The following is a 16,973-nucleotide window of genomic DNA, read 5'->3' as shown; positions in this document are numbered from 1 at the left end:
AATCTATTTCTGTATTTACTAACAGTTCAGAATTTATTCGGTGGATAGATGCGTGAAATGAATGGAATATATTCTGGTAGCATCAATTGATATTATATTGATACCAACACTACGTTTGCTATGAATGAATAGGATTTGGAAATATCGGATTAAAATGTTTAATTAACCAGTTAAAAATTTTAATCACTTCCCATCCCTATATAAATATTTATATCTCATTTTTTTTCGTGAAATACACAGATAATACTTCATTTCCCCACCAACGCCGATTGCTTTTATTGATTTCAATGATTGGCAACTTTCAACTCAAATTTGGCAACATTCCGTTAATCACAGTATTTTTTCCACGAACAAATATGGTCAGCCAATTAAAATAATACAGGCGGTCAGAAATAGTCGCTGTTTACATTTCGGATCATAAACTGAAAAGGAAATATTTTTGGGTGTTTAACTCGACGGGGTTATCGATACCTGTGTGTGTGAAAAGGTTTTTAACCGGCGACGTCTGCTCGTATTCACGTGTTGAAGCTGGAAAACCAAAGAAGCCAGGTTTCTTTCACTAAGCACCCCCCCCCCCACTTTCTGTGTTCTGTGTTTGCACGCGAATGGAACCACGACACTCATAAAATTGCAGACACACCGATATGTGTCAGTGAAAGTGTGGCCACAAAGATACTCACCGTTGCATGTTCAATGGCTGTGATGGATAAGATCGTTTTCAGGAGCGACGAACCATGTAAACGCGCCACTCACCCAACACTCTCGAACCCACAGCAATACTAGTCAGTGTTGCATCTGAGCGCACACGGCCATTAGTTGATGATGATGCCATCACGGCCAACGAAGCGAGAAAAACGGGTTGGTGTCACTAGAAACATGGCAGCAAATCGTCTTCAGGAAACAAACAAAAAGATATTGTTAGTATATGAACTAGTCGTTCGATGGCAAGTCACGTGATGACCCTCTGGAGATTGATAAGGGTGGCCCTGCTCATCATTTTTCAGACGTGATGCCCGGCGTGGGGGGACCCCTTCCTGCAGTAGATAATTTTCTCAAATTCCTTATGCAGTGGAACTTGATTTAACTGTGATTTCCCGTTAGCGGACGCCTCTGAGTCCCGAGTAGGACTTCTTTGCTCCGCTTTGTGGTTAAAATTTTCAGTTCCATGGGCTTGTATACTGACGTAAGGTCTCGCCACAGTTGTCTTACAGCATGGTCCTAGCCCAAGGGTCTACAGGCCCTGCCAGAGGTACGTGGAGACACTTCAGAGATTCTTCCGAATTCAGATTAGATGGCAGACTGAAATCCTCAAAACCGTTAACATGAGGGCTAATTAAACCGTAGTGCATTGCAGTTTAGTCTAGGCCGATACTGCCTGAATTATTAGCTACTGTACTGCAGGCCGTTCCGAGGTGAACTCAAACCTAACCAAGTCCCTGTCAGTATCTTTCCTGAGTAGAGGAACTACTACCTCAAGAGCGAGATAAGCAGTTTCTGTAGCAGAAAAGTCTTTACACAGTATGGCGAGAGCCACGGAAGAGAGAACCTGTTCAATTGACTTTAATCTGTAAGTCCCGGTTTGATTCGCTGTGCTGCAATGCCTATGTTTTCGTCTCTGGGCAACATAAATCGGTATAATTTGTTATCGTTTGCATAGGATGATTGTAAATGTGCCGTCATTTACGATCACGCATTGCTAAACATGTCAAGTGCAACTGTTTTTGTGGCTAATTGATATATTATTAGAATACCACGGCTGGCGTAATGAATGATAGTTTCGGTACAACAGGCCGTGGTTAAGTGGAATTTGAACTTTCAGACATTTCGTCTACACCTGAGAGAGATCCTCAGCGGCAACGACAGCGAAACGGTCATGGTCGCCACGGCTGTCTAGAAACACACAGATCACAACGACTCTGCTCTCATGAACTCTGAAGATGTACGAAATCACTGTGGTCTCCTTTGCTGTCCAGGGACTACTCTTCGGTCTATGATGATGGTAATACCTCAGTCGTCTTCTGGACAGCCAACGACTCTGCTCTCATCAGCCCTGAAGATGTAAGCCAGTTCCACACCAGCAGAACTCTGCAAAATTTCGCCACGCAAAAACCGGGTTTGTGGTGTAGCTACGCAAAATCGACCACTTAAAATCGCTTGCACTGTGCTAGGCACATCTCAAAATTGGTTTTTGCACTGCAGAGTTCTGTTGGTGTATCACTAGCTTTAGGGGTCACTGTGGTTTCCTTTGCTTTTCCGGGATGACTTTTCGGTCTCAGTTGTCAGCCAAAGTGAACAGCCAAAGAGATCACAGCGACTCCGCTCCAACCAGAATGTTCACCTTCAGGGATATGAACGAAATGTCTGGAAGTCCGTATTCTTCTACTGAAGAACTAGTTGCTTCTACTGGTAATTCTTCTACTGGGCCATTGACCCAAAACTGTCTTCATCAATTAAAATATATTTTTCTTATTCTTTGACAGAATCCGAGAAAAAAGCGATGAAAAGAGCAACTTGATTAGAGATGAAAAATACTCCGGATGAACCGATTTCACGGGAAGAATCCCGAAGGTAGCCACGCAACACTTTGACATATACAGTTCATGCATTCACGACATACATGCCTGAAGCAGTGAATTCTTTTGTAGTACGATGTGATTGATGGATTTGTATCCGATGGAACGTCCGTTAAGCGATGGCAGTGCAGCTACATTGGTTACCTGTGCTCGCGACGCCAAATTTCATTGCCATGTAAGTATTCCTTTACCATCTTTTCCCCGTTCTTACCTTTTCAGCCATCATTGAGCGAGGGCAAATTGCGCTCCAAAGCGACCACGTCCGAGTTGGAATGCTAATTAATTTCAGTTCACCCCCTCCCCCCCCCCCTTCCCTTCCACAGCGTTATAATACGCGTCGCAGCAGGTGAACATTCCAGTTGAATGGGGTGCCATGAGCGGTCTGAAAAGCCGGACATTGAAAAGTGTGGTGACTATTTGCTTCCCCTGATGAAAGGATTCCCCCCCTGGCCTAATACGATATTGAGACCAAGTCTGGACTTGTTCGAGGCCACTTGAAAACTGATTAATGTGACATATTAAGCTACTATGGTGTCTTTGACTGACTCTTTCTACTCAGTGGTAGCAACCTGCTATCCAGCAGGAGACCTGGATTGCGTTCGGTGGAACTGGTTTGGTCTCTGTGGACCGACTCTCATTCAAACGATGACGTCTCTCGAGGAAAGGGTGTCGTCTCAAAAAATTTTGAAAAAATTAAAATACACTCATCTCGCCCAGAAACACAAACAATAATGGAATTAATGCAGCGAAAAATTATTAAAAATGACAGCAGTTGGCTAATCATCTCCTCTCGAGCTTCTTGGCAATATGTATAAAAATTTCTTTTTACTCTTTCTCTACACCCTTTTCCTTTTCTGTGCTGTATCTGATCTATAGCGCCTAAAGATACGGGCGGGCTCATCAAGTGATAATGTTGACGTGACTGCTCGGTGATGGCTACGCATTCGCTGTTGTACGTCCATTATTTCTTAATTTTAAATTTATTATTGTTTTTAATATTGGTGTAGGGAAGCCCACTATTCTCATCTTTGGGAAGTAAGTGAAAGTTTAACAATTTTTTTGCGATTTCCGAGGCATCAGCGGCCATCACCGGGCTGCTTATAAACAAACCCTACATTTCTAGCTTCATTATAGAAATTTAGCGAGTCGTGATTGGCCGAAATGAGTGATGAACACTTACGTCACTCATAGTGAAATTTTTGCTGGTGACGTTTAACAATAGATATAATTAATTGTACTTGAATCAGACATCCGCAGTTGGAGCGATGATTAGAGCACAGGACACGTACCGAAAGGTTGTGTGTTCGCGATTTCTCCTCTCGAATCCATCCTAGACTTTTTTCTCTCCCTTCCAACTGCGCTATCATTTATTGATTCAATGATTTAAAGAATGCGGTTCAGGTGCGTCAAGATGACAGTAATAACGGCTCGCGAAGTGAGGCCCTGGTATCATTTATTGATTTACTAAAAAATGCTTCATTTTTCGTTGATGAACGAAAAATTTTCAGTGAAACTGAATTTCAAAATTCAGTTTCGCCAAAAGCTTCGCCCCTCGTGACGTTTTGTTATGTTTCTTGCTTGTAGTAACCAATCGCCGGCGTGCTAATGTTTCTTGTGTCGCAAAGAATGTGGGGATGATAATTACGCCACCGGGCTCACAAATGATGTCACTGCAACAGTTTAAACCAGCGGTTCTCAACTGGTGCTTCACGGAGCCCTTGGGGTTCCTTATGCACTCTCCAGGGGCTCCATGGCCGCTTCAGGAAAATAAAAAAAAAAAAAAACCAGTAAAATAAAAGAAATATAATTATAAGTATTTTTAAATAGCAAAAATAAATCCCTAACTTTGACGAATAATTAAGAAATGGTACTACGGGGCTCCGCCATAGAATTTTTTTACTAAAAAAAACTCGCTCCGCGAGTCAAAAAAGGTTGAGAACCCGTTGGTTTAAACTATAGTCACGGGTTAAAGGATTAGCGATCAACACGGATTGGTTAAAATACTCAATTAACCAATCCGTTTCGATCTTCAATCCTTTCACCTGCAATTGCAGTTTAAACTGTGGTGTTGAATACGGCCGTTAGTGATTAGCCTGCTACTATTTCCACGCTTCCTAACCTGATTATGTGTTGTTTGATTGACGTTACTCTAGGGTTGCGAGATTTTTAAAATTCGTTCTTGGCTTCTATTGGCATTCAAAATATTGAAATTAAAATTTCTTTTGAGTGATCCATAATAATATTCCGCTGGATTTTTTTTATATTTTTGTTCTGATGAGTAGAATCAGTGGTAATTTTTCAAAATTTTTTGAAGACTTCAACTTGGCGCCTTTTCCTCGTCAGATGTGTTTGGAAAGATCACGGTGACTCTGCTCTCACCACCCCTGATCTGAATATGTACGGAATGACCGATCTCTTTTTTTTTTGCCGTCCAGTGACGACTCTTCGTTCTACATTGGTGTAAGAAATTAAGGGAATTTGCAGACTTGGTTGATTATCTCTAGAACTACTGTTGAGCTCACCTTTATTGGTGGGTGAACTTCAATTCCCTTTTTTTTTCCACACTAATAAAACTTTTCACACAATCACATCACACGTATCTGCCACTTTGCATGATCTTTATTTGATCACTCAATAACGCAAATGGTCTCCATCATTTTACAAACTACACTCCTCGCATTCACGTCTGCACATAGGCAGCTCCCGACTGATCGTCCAAGGTCTCTCGTCTGTCCTCCTTTGTCCCTCAAAGGCAGGTGTCCCGATGTTTCGGCGATTCCATTTTAAAGAACAAGGAGGGTTCTCTTCGCCTCAACTTCTGTCGTGAGATGTGCTTCCTGAAGACACGAATAACTACTGTATCGATTTTAATGAAATTTGATATGTACATACATTGATACAATATAAAACAAATAACCATTCAATAATTGTAATACACACGCATGATCGTGCGTGACACTCGTTGGAGTCGGAAGGTATGAAACAGCGGTTGCAGAAGAAACAAAAAAAATATGTTAATAGATGGGTTAATAAGGGGTATGGTCCCCTTTTACAGATACACAGGTCTCGCAGCGTGATTTCATACTTGAAATAAGGCAGTTTATCATTTCCTGTGGCAATTGGTCCCACTCGTTCAGCAACGCTGTTTTCATTCCCCGGATGGTTCCCGGAGGGGGGTTGCGAGTTGCTATTGCCTTCCCCAGAGGGTCCCAGACATGCTCTATAGGGTTAAGGCCTGGAGATATGGCTGGCCAATCCATCCGGCGAACATCCTCTCTCTCTAGAAAGTCGTCGAGCAGAAGAGCTCTATGTGGCCTCGCGTTATCGTCCATTAAAATGAACTCGGGACCAACTGCACCCCTGAAAAGGCGAACATAGGGCTCCAAGACCTCACACCAGTCACAGTGCCTCTTTCAAAGACATGGAGAGGTGTGCGGCCATCCAACATGATGTCTGCCCAGACCATTAAACCTCCTCCGCCATAATGGCCGATTTCGCGGACATTGGAGGGTAGGTAGCGGGTCCCTGATTCTCTCCATATGAGAATCGGTGCTGAGGCTGAACCGGGACTCATCAGTGAAGAGAACGGTCGCCCATTGATACTCCAATCTCTATGCTCTCTGCACCATGATAAACGGATTCTCCTGTCCGTAGAAGTGAGCGGGACGCAAACAGCAGGTCTTCTTGCAAACAACCCTCTCTCATGAAGTCTTTTGGAAACAGTCACCCTTGATACACGGATTCCTGTGGCTGCATACAAGTCATGAGAAGCTGTAGCACTCCTGTTACGCCTCGCTATAATCGACAAATTGCGATCTTCTCTGGCCGTCGTGGCTCTTGGACGACCTTGCCCAGGCTTTCTCTCGATGGATCCGGTATCCTGGAACTGTTTCCATATGTTACACACGACGCTGGACGTTAAATTGAACTCTCTACAAATCTGGACTTGAGATTGGCCTGCTTCTAGCCTCCCCACAATTCGCCACCTCATTGCGTCATCTAAACGTTACTCATTTTTACTGTTACAATTTGAAATTAACCGATTGCTGCAAAATAACACCAAGAAATTCGCAGAGGTGTGCTAGCGAACGAAATGCGTCTTAACTTACGCGCGCTTATAAAGCCTGTTTCTCAACTGGCTCCGCCTACACACACGTGTACGCTTACGTATTTGACGTACAAGATTTGCATTTTTGTCTAGAAGCAGTGGTTTTACAGTCCTTTTCATGAAATTCGATAAAATATGCGAATTCTATTAATTTATTTCACCAGTGTAATGATGACGATGCATCAGTTGTGCTTGGACAGTCAATGAGACCATAGCGATTCTGCTGGAGAGGTTTCCCGCGGGGATATGAAAGAAATGTCTGGAATTCCAATTCCATTGACCCATCAGCTAGTTCATTTCCAGTTGAATGATTCTGAAACTTTAACAAATAAATCGATAAAAAGGACCTTTAATTTTGAGGGGGGGGGGAGAGCAAATTTGCGCGAGAAATATTTATTAATTAACCGAACATCTCTTATTGCAGTTGTTCGTGACTAACTCCACTGTCACCACAGTGGTGGTCGGCTGAAGTTGGTTTTCTGTGGTTCCCAACTTCGAGGCGGAAATGCGAGACGATCTTCCCGTTAAAAAGTCTAGCCACAGGCTTTTTGCTTATGGTATCGTCACACTCGACACTAGCGAACCTTTTATCCCGCATGCCACCGACAGTGGAGCCCAGTGAGCACTCCCTTCCCCGGCCTTCCGATATGCGAAGTTATCACGACTGTTTCAGTTCTCATGCACACGACTTGGAACACGCGTCCCGATTCCGGAAAACTCTGGAATAGCGCTGAGAAAAAAAGACAGACAAGAAATTCTCTTTTGATATGCATTTCTTTTTTCAGTGGTTTTGAAAAAGATCTACCACAAAAGGATTCGGGAACAGACATTGCTTTCTTGAGCTTCTCATTAGAGCAGGAGAAGAGGAAATAATTAAAATGGCGTCTTTCTGTTCTTTTCCCGTCCCCACAAAGAAATGGCTCGTCCGTTCCTGCCGAATAATTAGACAACGTTTAATGAGAGACAGAGAGTTCTTTGAAGAAGGGTCGTGATGGAGGATCGAGTCATTTCTTGTCTTCAGTTAGACTTCCAGCGATCCTTGTTGTCAGTCTATAAACTGAACAAAAGTCAATCTTAAACGGCGCACGTGTGGGAGGTTTATTTACATAAGGATATAACATCACTATTGGATAAGAACTGTGAACGCCTGGTGTGATTACTTGGAAAGCTTGAGTGTTCAACCAAACGGTAAGCCTTCACTGATTTTTTAATTTGTGGTTACTGACCGTGCTGTTTGGCAGTCGAGTGTTTAACGCATTGGCAGGTAGTGGCGTATTTGCAGGAGGAATATAGCCACCTGTGGCAAGTTCAGGGGGGGGGGCGATAAAATTGAGGAATAAGTGGTCAAGAAAATGAGTAGAATAAGAGAAGGGCGGCAAAGTTTGTGTAGCCCACCATAAATATGCCTTTGCCCAGAGAGCGAGAGAATAAATGAGTGAGTGAGCAGAAGAGTGACCTAGACATTGTACAAGCATTTGAATGATCAAAAGAATGACCTGAAAGAGAGCCCCTGAGCCACGGAATAATTTTAGTTAGGGCAAGGGAGCCGCGGAAGGCGAGGTGGCTTAAGTGAGAGTGCAAGAGGTGTGGTGCACCTGGATGGCAACTTGGGTTTGAGTCTGACACAATTTTTTTTTTAAATTTCCAGTAGTAAAAATTCACATGATATTGCGCACGACCTTGAGGACGAAGATGTAAGAGAAAACTAGAGGGAACAAACAGGTGCATGAGACCGTAACACCAGAAACAAGAAATATACACTCACAAGTAGGGCAAGTGTGTACTTTAGTGACCCTCCCCTCCCTCGGTAATTTTTCTGCAACGGTTAAATAGAAGCAAAGGAAAAATTCGGCTTCTTGTGCGGCTCTGGAGCACCAGAAAAATGAATTTATTAATAAAACTCGACACATTATACTTCCCCTTCACGGGTCGTGGCGTCGTAGCCAGGGATACTGTGGATGACAGGAATTTGTGGCTTCGGTCTGAGTAACCCCAAAAGTAGTTCGGGGTCGTTCAATTATTACGTAAGCAAATTTTTAGCCATTTTTGACCCCCTCCCCCCCTTGTCAGCAAAATTTCGTCATCAGCTCTACCCCTCTGAATCCTAACGCATATTGGTGGGATCAGGGACGTACACTGGGGCGTAGGGAGGCTCGTGCCCCCATCCCACGATCAAAAATTTATTTTTTTAATGCAAAAAAAATATTTTTTAATTGAAATTTCGGAAGAAAATACATTTATATGTTGTTATAATCAATTTCTGTTAATTTCAATGTTATTTGAAGGCTATGAACGCAAAATTTACCTTTAATAAATTCATTGCGACCTACCCTCTAAGACATACAATGATAAATCACATAAAGGCCCTTGGCCCGCGGATCAAATATGGCCCCGAGGGGTTATCTAAGCGACCTGCCCTCCTCAAACCTAATTTTGTAAAAAAAAGAACTAAGCGGCACATCTACAGATTGCCTAAGTTTCCCGTGGTACAATTCCAGAACATTTAAACGGCCCGTGGCACATTTTCAGATCACTTAAATAACCCGGGATACGGCTCTAGAACACTTAAGCGATCCGTGACACATTTAGAGATCCCTTGAGTGACACGTGACGTAGTTTTAGAGCACTTAAGTGGCCCCCAGTGCGGTTGTACATCACTCAAGTTACCCGCGACACATTCTGAGATTATTTAAGTGATCCGCGGCATAATCACGGATCACTTGAGTGATGCGTGGCACAGTTCCAGAGCGCTTAAGCGGCCCGGACACATTTCCAGATCACTTGGATCCACGAAACATTTAGAGATCACTAACGTGGCTCTGTAGGGCACTTATCAATAGAGGGGGATGTTACTTCAAGGGCCCACAAGCTATTGAAAGGTTTTTCTCGTTTTTGGCGCACCGAGTAAGATGCTATTAAAAATATTTCATAAAGGGTGGTTGATGACGTAAGCATTATCCAAACTCCCCTCCCCCCCTTGTCATCAAGTCAACAATAGGAAACCCCTTCCCCCATCGATGATGACGTAATACTTGAACGGCCCCCTTATACCAAAATTTTGCACATAAAGCTTAAGATGAGCACGGGTTCGAAATACTTCCGACACCCTTGTTTACGGGATAAGGTAAGTAACGAAAATGGGCCACACTAGGGCATCTCTCCAAAGTTTCTAACCTGGGGGCCCCGGTGCAGGTCAGAGGGAAATGGTAATGATCGCTCATTAATAAGAGTCGTAATGTGGATCAATTTATCTGACGTAATGAAGAATGATATAATAATCCTGGTTCAAAATGCAGACAGTTTCTTTAAAAGCAGGACGAATGATCATGGACATTTTGTTGAACAATGATGTGTGGCTTTGTACTAAAAAAGTCGGGTTCATCACAGTATGAGCTTGGCAAAGTCCTGTCAGCCTCCCATCAGGGTGACCTTTAAAGGCGGCACACAAGGCTTTGCATCCAGGCGGCAATTAAGCTTGAGCCGCTCCTGCGCGGACGACAAAAGTTTGAGAGCCACTGTTCTAAGGGATCTATAGAGAAGTTGTAAAAACCTCATCTGCCTGTTTACCAATATTTGCGGTCATCTACAGCCTCTCCCAAATACCTGTATTTCCCGGCATGTGCCGAGAAATTCGAGTCACAGATTTCGGATAATTTTCAAACACCTACATCGATCGATCGAATTGGCTTATTTGAACCTCGTCTGTTCTGTTTCCAAGTCACTTTCGTCGCTCACATGCTTGCACTTTCCCTGTCAATCTTTTTGTCATTCACTGACTTGGTCCATCGCTCTCTAGTTTTCACTCTATTGGTTGCTCAATGACATAGGTGCGTACTCATGATGATGACATAGATCACGCTTTTGGTTGATCACATGCTTGCGCACTAATTTGGTCATAAACTCTTTTACCTACTCACTGACCTGGTCTCTTGCACTCTAGGTTACTTACTTTGGCAGCCTATAAGCTTGCAAATTCTCTAGGCAACTCGTTTTGCCACTCGCTGCCTTTAGTACTTCGCTCTCTAGCAGAGGCAGATTTATGGTTTTACCGCCCGTGAGCAAAAACAAATTTGTCGCCTTTCTCTTATCCTACTACTTTTCTTGCCCATTCATTACATTACTTTAATTTTCCACCTCTCCGAACTAATAGGCCCGCTAAGCCCCCCCCCCCACTGTATCAGCACTGCTGAACATGATGTTGCAAAACAAAAGTCACAGCATATTCCTTTAATTTCTGAGCATGCAAGGAAACGAGAAAAATATAGTCGAACCTCGTTATAGCGCCCCCCGATGTCGCTCCAGACCCGCTTTTCAAAAGCCAGAAATTTTTAGTGATAAACTATTTTTATTCGCTTTAGTTATTCATTACCTATCATAAATTGGTATCGCTCTTTTGGATGCATCATATGATCCTTTTTGAACCTCGCCTTTTCCGGCGGCATGCCGGGAATGGACCAGACACCACCATTCCAAAAGCTGGTGTCTCCCGATATTCATGGCATGGCGGCTAATACGGTAGCAGTTAGTCTCGGATAATTCGCAGACCACCCATTCCAAATCTTCAATAATAATACTTCACTCATAGTTCGAAAAATAGGTCGCAGATGGCAGCATTGTAGTAAACATTACACAGAAACAACCACGTTAGGTTCACAACGCGTACACGCACATTACAACATGTTAGACAGCATTCGTTAGACGTTCCGCAGAGAAATATGGACGAGGTTAGGGTTACCAGCTTCGAAAACTGAGAAAGGAGGACGCCTGCACGTGCAACCTTAGTAACGTCACTTTTCCCAATTTTCGCAACAGATGGCGCCACTATTCTGACCAATAAAACTGGCAACAATAATTTTTCCGAACTAAAACCGAACCGATCCTAGAAGAGGTGCATGTGGTGTTTAGTAGACCACCCACTAAAACGTCTCAACTACATTGGCCTGAATTGAATTCAGGCGGAATTTTAAAATCATTTGGCGCTACCTGCTGGCGAACTTTGCAACTAATTTCGAGATTCTGCCAGACTGAACATACGCTCCTTTCACACGCCATGAATTCGTCCGTACGGAGACATTCCATTGGCGGCGTGAGCAATTGGGTGGCAGCTTTCACACGATACGGACGGTGAAAGTCGCCGTGGTGCTGCCGTCTACTGCCACTACAACACACGGTTGCCGTTTTCAAGAACACAGTGGCCTACGTGACTAAATGCACGCTTTCACACGCTAAACATTCAGCCGTACGGGAGCTACTTTGTAATAGAGCAATAATTTGATTTCGCTCCATATTTCTCACACAAAACAGCCAACTGCAGTCTGGGTGTGGTAGCCATCACGTTTCGTGCGAAGGAGAAAGCAATTAATCTTCCATACAGGCGAATCCGTAGCGTGTAAAAAGCCCGTTTTACTAAGCTCGATGTAGTGAACGGCGTATTTTTTTTACGCTTCCAGTTCCTTTCTTTTTTTATCCATACTTTAAATGAGCAATTAATTTTCGAGTCGTCCTGTACATTTCAAATCGGTAATGAATGGACACCATTACATGTTGATTCGGTACGCATTCTCGGAATGTTTCGGGCGAGACTTTTTCAGTGAAATTGCTTGACATTGAACTTCGATCTCTTTGAATCATTGGCACGTGTCAGCTATTTTGAGTATTTTTGGGAACATTCGCGATGAAATATACTTCAAAGCAACACATGCGCTGAATATTCTATATTTTAGTTCTAAAGCAACGCAAAAATACAGCGTTTCCATGGCAATATTTTGGAATCTAATTATGTCTGCATAATTACTTTATGAATATTCGACGCCGTCATCGAATGCTTTAAGAACTGCCAGTAAATATTGGTTAATCTGCGATTTGCATATTTTATGCGAAACCTCGTTCCCATCGCGAGCACAACTGCATCGATTTAAGTCGGGGGGTGCAACCTTTTTGGTCCTTCCCCCACAACGCTTCGATATCTCTGAGATGGGAAGCGGGGTATATCCGGTCTTCAAAGGTCAAAAGGTCATCCCCCACATCAAGCAACAGGGCCCCACACATTTCAGATTTGTCATGTCTATGGTAAATTTATAGTTTGAAGAAACAAAATTATAAGAATCGTCCAGGCTAGTTTATTAATCGTGTTGTGTGCACACACACACATAACAATTTCTACGGAACAACTTCTGCGAGAAAAGTATTACTTTGGAAACCACCACAGACAAAAAAACCAACGGTACGCGCAAGTATGTCAGTGGCCAAAAGAATGAGCGGCGAGGGACGAAAACAGTTGTCCTCGAGTGTGGGAAAGCATGTGAACGACCAAAAGAGGGACTTAGACATAGATGCATATTCACGGTGGGGTGGGGGGTAAGCAGTATATAGTCCAGGGCAGGTAATTTGGAGGAATGACTGAAGAAAAACTAGACTAGAATGGGTGAAGGGCGTCTAAACTTACATAGCCCGCATTGCACAAAACGATAAATCCTCCTCCGGAGGAGGACCTAGGAAAAGCCCTAATCGAGGGGACCGATTAATATGTGGTCCTTGTCAATTGCTCGAATTGAATTGGTCCTTAATAATTGCTCGAAGCTTGCCCGCTAGGAAAAATGAGGCAAGTGACACCTGCTACGTAGCAGGTGCCACTTGCCTCATTCCACGCAGGTGGAACGTAAGTGGGCGCGGTAGCCCATGTCGATAAAAAAGTTGCTCGTCTAAAGTACCAAAGGATATTTAGAGGTGTCGCGTGTTCGATACCCGGTTCGTCCTTGTCAGAAAAATTTCCTGACATATGGGCACAACAAAAACGGCGACATCACCGCAGGAAAAAATTGCTACCGCAGTTAATCCCCCATCGAGGGGTTAGCGCACCAACCCCTCGATAAGTATAAAACAAGCCTGCCGTTCGGAATCGGCAATAAATTTAGATCCCTGTGTCTAATTAGTCCTCGTGTGCAGAAAATGACCGTGGTGTGACAAAAATGTTCAAATAGAAATCAAAGTTCTGTGAGCAGAGGTATAACTGGTCTGTGCCGGTGAAAAAAAAACTAGAGTATGTGGCCAATATCTGAAAAAATATATATTAGAGAGCACATTTCATATAGAAATAAAATTTTTCCTTCCCTCGTGAGTTCACCATGGTTCCCCAAATCCTTGGGTTAGGTCCTCTAGACTAGTGTTTCTCAACCGCCGGGCCCTGGCATCAGTTAAACCGGGCCGTGAGTGATTCATTGTTTAATTTTTCCCCATTCATTTCCCATTAGTTGTGCTTTTGACCGGGCCTTCCACTAGAAAAAAATACTCGACCGGGCCTTCCACTAGAAAAAAATACTCGACCGGGCCGCGAACTTCCAAAGGTTGAGAACCACTGCTCTAGACAGAGCCGTCTTAACGCATGGGCCCAACGGGCACCTTCAGAGAAGAGGGGGGGTTCATCACAAAAATTAGAATTGATTGGAATTTTCAAGAATTTGCCAGAGAGGGGCTCAGAAAAATCACTTGACCCGGGGGCCCCCATGATTCTCTTAAGACGGGGAAAGCCTCTAAAGCCGGGATTACACTATAAAAGCTTTATGAAAGTTCTTTTACAAAACTTGTGAAAAAATAACGAATAAGCCTATTGGTTACATTCGATCGAATGTAATCGATGCTCTTACAGGTTGCATTTTCAAGTTTTATAAAAGACTAGCTATAATACCCGGCGCTGCCCGGGTTTTCTTCCATGAGGCTGTTTGGATCACGTGATATCTCCCTCTTTCTTTGAGGGACATGCAAACCGTGTCTAAATTAACCAATATGACGACTTCCTGAGCGACTTCATGAAATAAACAAATCTAGATTTAAAGAAACATAGAAACGACGGACGCTAGGTATTTCGACCCCCCCCCCCCGAACTTTAATTTATCCATCTGCCTGTTTCAGCTTTCAAAAATGCTTAATTGAAGCTGTGGAATTTCTTCGATGTACTTTACGGGCCCATAATTCATTTTAAAACATCCTAAACTATGAATTAATGCAGTTGAATATCAAAAGACAATACGGAGACATTATTTTTCATGCTTGAGAAGATATAAATAAAAAGTTGAAATTAATGTTATTGCATGAATGTCTAACTCAAAAGTAGGTCCGGCTAATTACTTCATTTTTAGTCTCCTGGGCTTCGTATATCTCTAAGCGACCTCAATATTTCAAAAATCGAGAATTCAATACAATTTTTAAAATTATTCATGGGGTGGAAAATCCCACTAATTTCCGCATTTCTACAGTAAAATCGACAATTTTAGCACTGATTTCTATGAGGATCACCCTTTTCCTGACTTTCAAAGCGATGCTGATTATGACGTCTATTCAAAAAGCCTCATTACTGAGAGTATATTGAAAATGTGGCAAACCATTATAAAGGCATAAACTATTATACATAAACTAACAGGATTAAAGAAGTGACAAACCGTTGTAAAGGCATATACACGTCTGAAACGCATTGCTAGGGAACCACGGTAACCAAAGTAAACGTTCGGAAAGTGATTGTTGAGGCCCAAAAACCATTGTTGCCGGACAGTTTTTTGCCCATTTGGGGCATTTGCCCTGGTCTGACGAAATTTTAAAGTAGCCTATCGTTCAAGTCGAGTCCCATTTGGTATATATGCAAAATTTGGCGACGATCGATCTGAAATTGTAGATTTGTATAGAGAACACACACACACACACACACACAGAAAATCAATTTTATATATATAGATGTTTTATCAATTTTATGTTGTAATTCTGGCCCTGGAATGGTTCATATGAATTCGTACAGATGGCAGAACAGTACCGAACCTGTAAATTTCTTGAAACACAAACGTCTGATTAAAAACAAACGTTCGTTTCTAGTTTCTAAAATTCGAATATTCGAACCAGAAGCTAGTGAATGTCCTAATGGTGCAAATAATGGCATAATGCTAACAAGTCCTAATAATGTCACAATGCTCCCTGAATGCTATTTTCCGTTTCATAAGGAAATAAAAGTTGCAAAAAATGGTTTTGTTTGGAAATTTTTTATTCACTGGAAGTGAAGATTCTTGAATTGGAGAATTTTTTGCTTGTATTTCACGGCAAAACCAGGGCCTTCTATCCTAACACACGAGTCCCACCATGGGAACCTCGGTTACATTCGATCTAGGGTTTATGGGAATGGGAATTAAGGGGATTATGGGAAATTAAGGGGAATGGTGCCTAAGCCCTCTTTCATTTTGCTCTGGGGCTATGATGCAGTAGATACACCTTTTTGTTTTGAATAAATACTCAAAAATTTGAGTTCCGTAGAACAGCCTCGTTATCATCAAGGGTTCCGCGGAACAGCCTTATAACTAGCAAGAGTTCCACGAGAAATTTTATGTTGGAAACCCCTGGCCTAGAGAATAAAGAACCACATCATTAAGTGTCCCCGGAGTAAGATTCCCCTGGAGAACGAGGTACCGCGTCGGTGGGTGACAAAAAGAGTGACCTAGAGAGCGAAGGAAAAGTTAGTGGATGTTTAAAAGAGACATAAAAATCGAGGGAACAGTTCGGTGAGCGTGTGATTTGGAGTGTGTATGCGTTAATGACCAAAACAGTGCAACCATGTGAATGATTAAGAGTGATCCAGAGAGCAAAGAACTGGATCAGGGAGAAACCAAAAGATTGACTAAGAAACAGGCGTAGTCACTGAGAAGAGGTTGAGGGTTTTTTGGGCCTTTTGCTCGGGCTGCAAAATTTGTGTAGCCCACGGGCAATACCATAAATCTGTCTCTGACTCTCTGAGACCATGTTGGCAATGACATGGACTGTTATTTAGTATGGGGAGGGGGGGGGGTGTATATACTAAATACAATCTCTTAGGGGCACAGAAATTGCAGTTACTTCATGGCCATAAATAGACGATGTTTGCAGAGAATTGGGTGGATGTGAACAGAATGTGTGAAATGAACTAATAGCATTCAGGCTACTTTTGATACCCTCTTACATTCCCCTCTTCTTTATTCACAATAAATAAGTTTTACATTTTTTGACAATTGCAGAACTTTTGTGACAATATAATTTACGTTTCGCCATCTGTGAACCACACCCTCAATCGCTGGCGACAAATGCAAGAAATATCTCAGAAGTCAAATATTCTCCATTAATAATGCATTTAAAAATACGATTTTTTTGTAAATGGCACCTTAGTGACGCATTTACATTTTACAAATTAGAAGTTTCAGCACACAGGGTCTACATACAAAGTTAGTCAATTATTTTACGTTTTCGACCTCTTGGAAAATTTAAGATGTACAGTATTTTGCGTA

At 42.6% G+C, this 16,973-nt stretch overlaps 1 protein-coding gene across 2 annotated transcripts in view; it reads left to right on the top strand.

Annotated features, from left to right (window-relative positions):
- LOC149070966 (ankyrin repeat and fibronectin type-III domain-containing protein 1-like) overlaps positions 1–16,973 on the top strand; it is a 310,181-nt gene that overhangs the window by 27,803 nt on the left and 265,405 nt on the right. For both annotated transcript variants that reach the window (XM_089248733.1, XM_089248732.1), the window contains exon 2: positions 2,481–2,748. In XM_089248733.1, the coding sequence (XP_089104859.1) occupies positions 2,693–2,748 (56 nt within the window). In that variant the 5' untranslated portion in view covers positions 2,481–2,692. The remainder of the gene's footprint in view (positions 1–2,480; positions 2,749–16,973) is intronic.

The sequence above is a fragment of the Pholcus phalangioides genome, unplaced genomic scaffold (assembly GCF_987345545.1).
Source record: "Pholcus phalangioides strain wild (caught in Gottingen) unplaced genomic scaffold, Ppha-v1.0 ptg000020l_1, whole genome shotgun sequence".
NCBI lineage: Eukaryota > Metazoa > Arthropoda > Arachnida > Araneae > Pholcidae > Pholcus > Pholcus phalangioides.
Note: the sequence above shows the minus strand (reverse complement) of the source record. Positions and strands in the feature narration are given on the sequence as shown.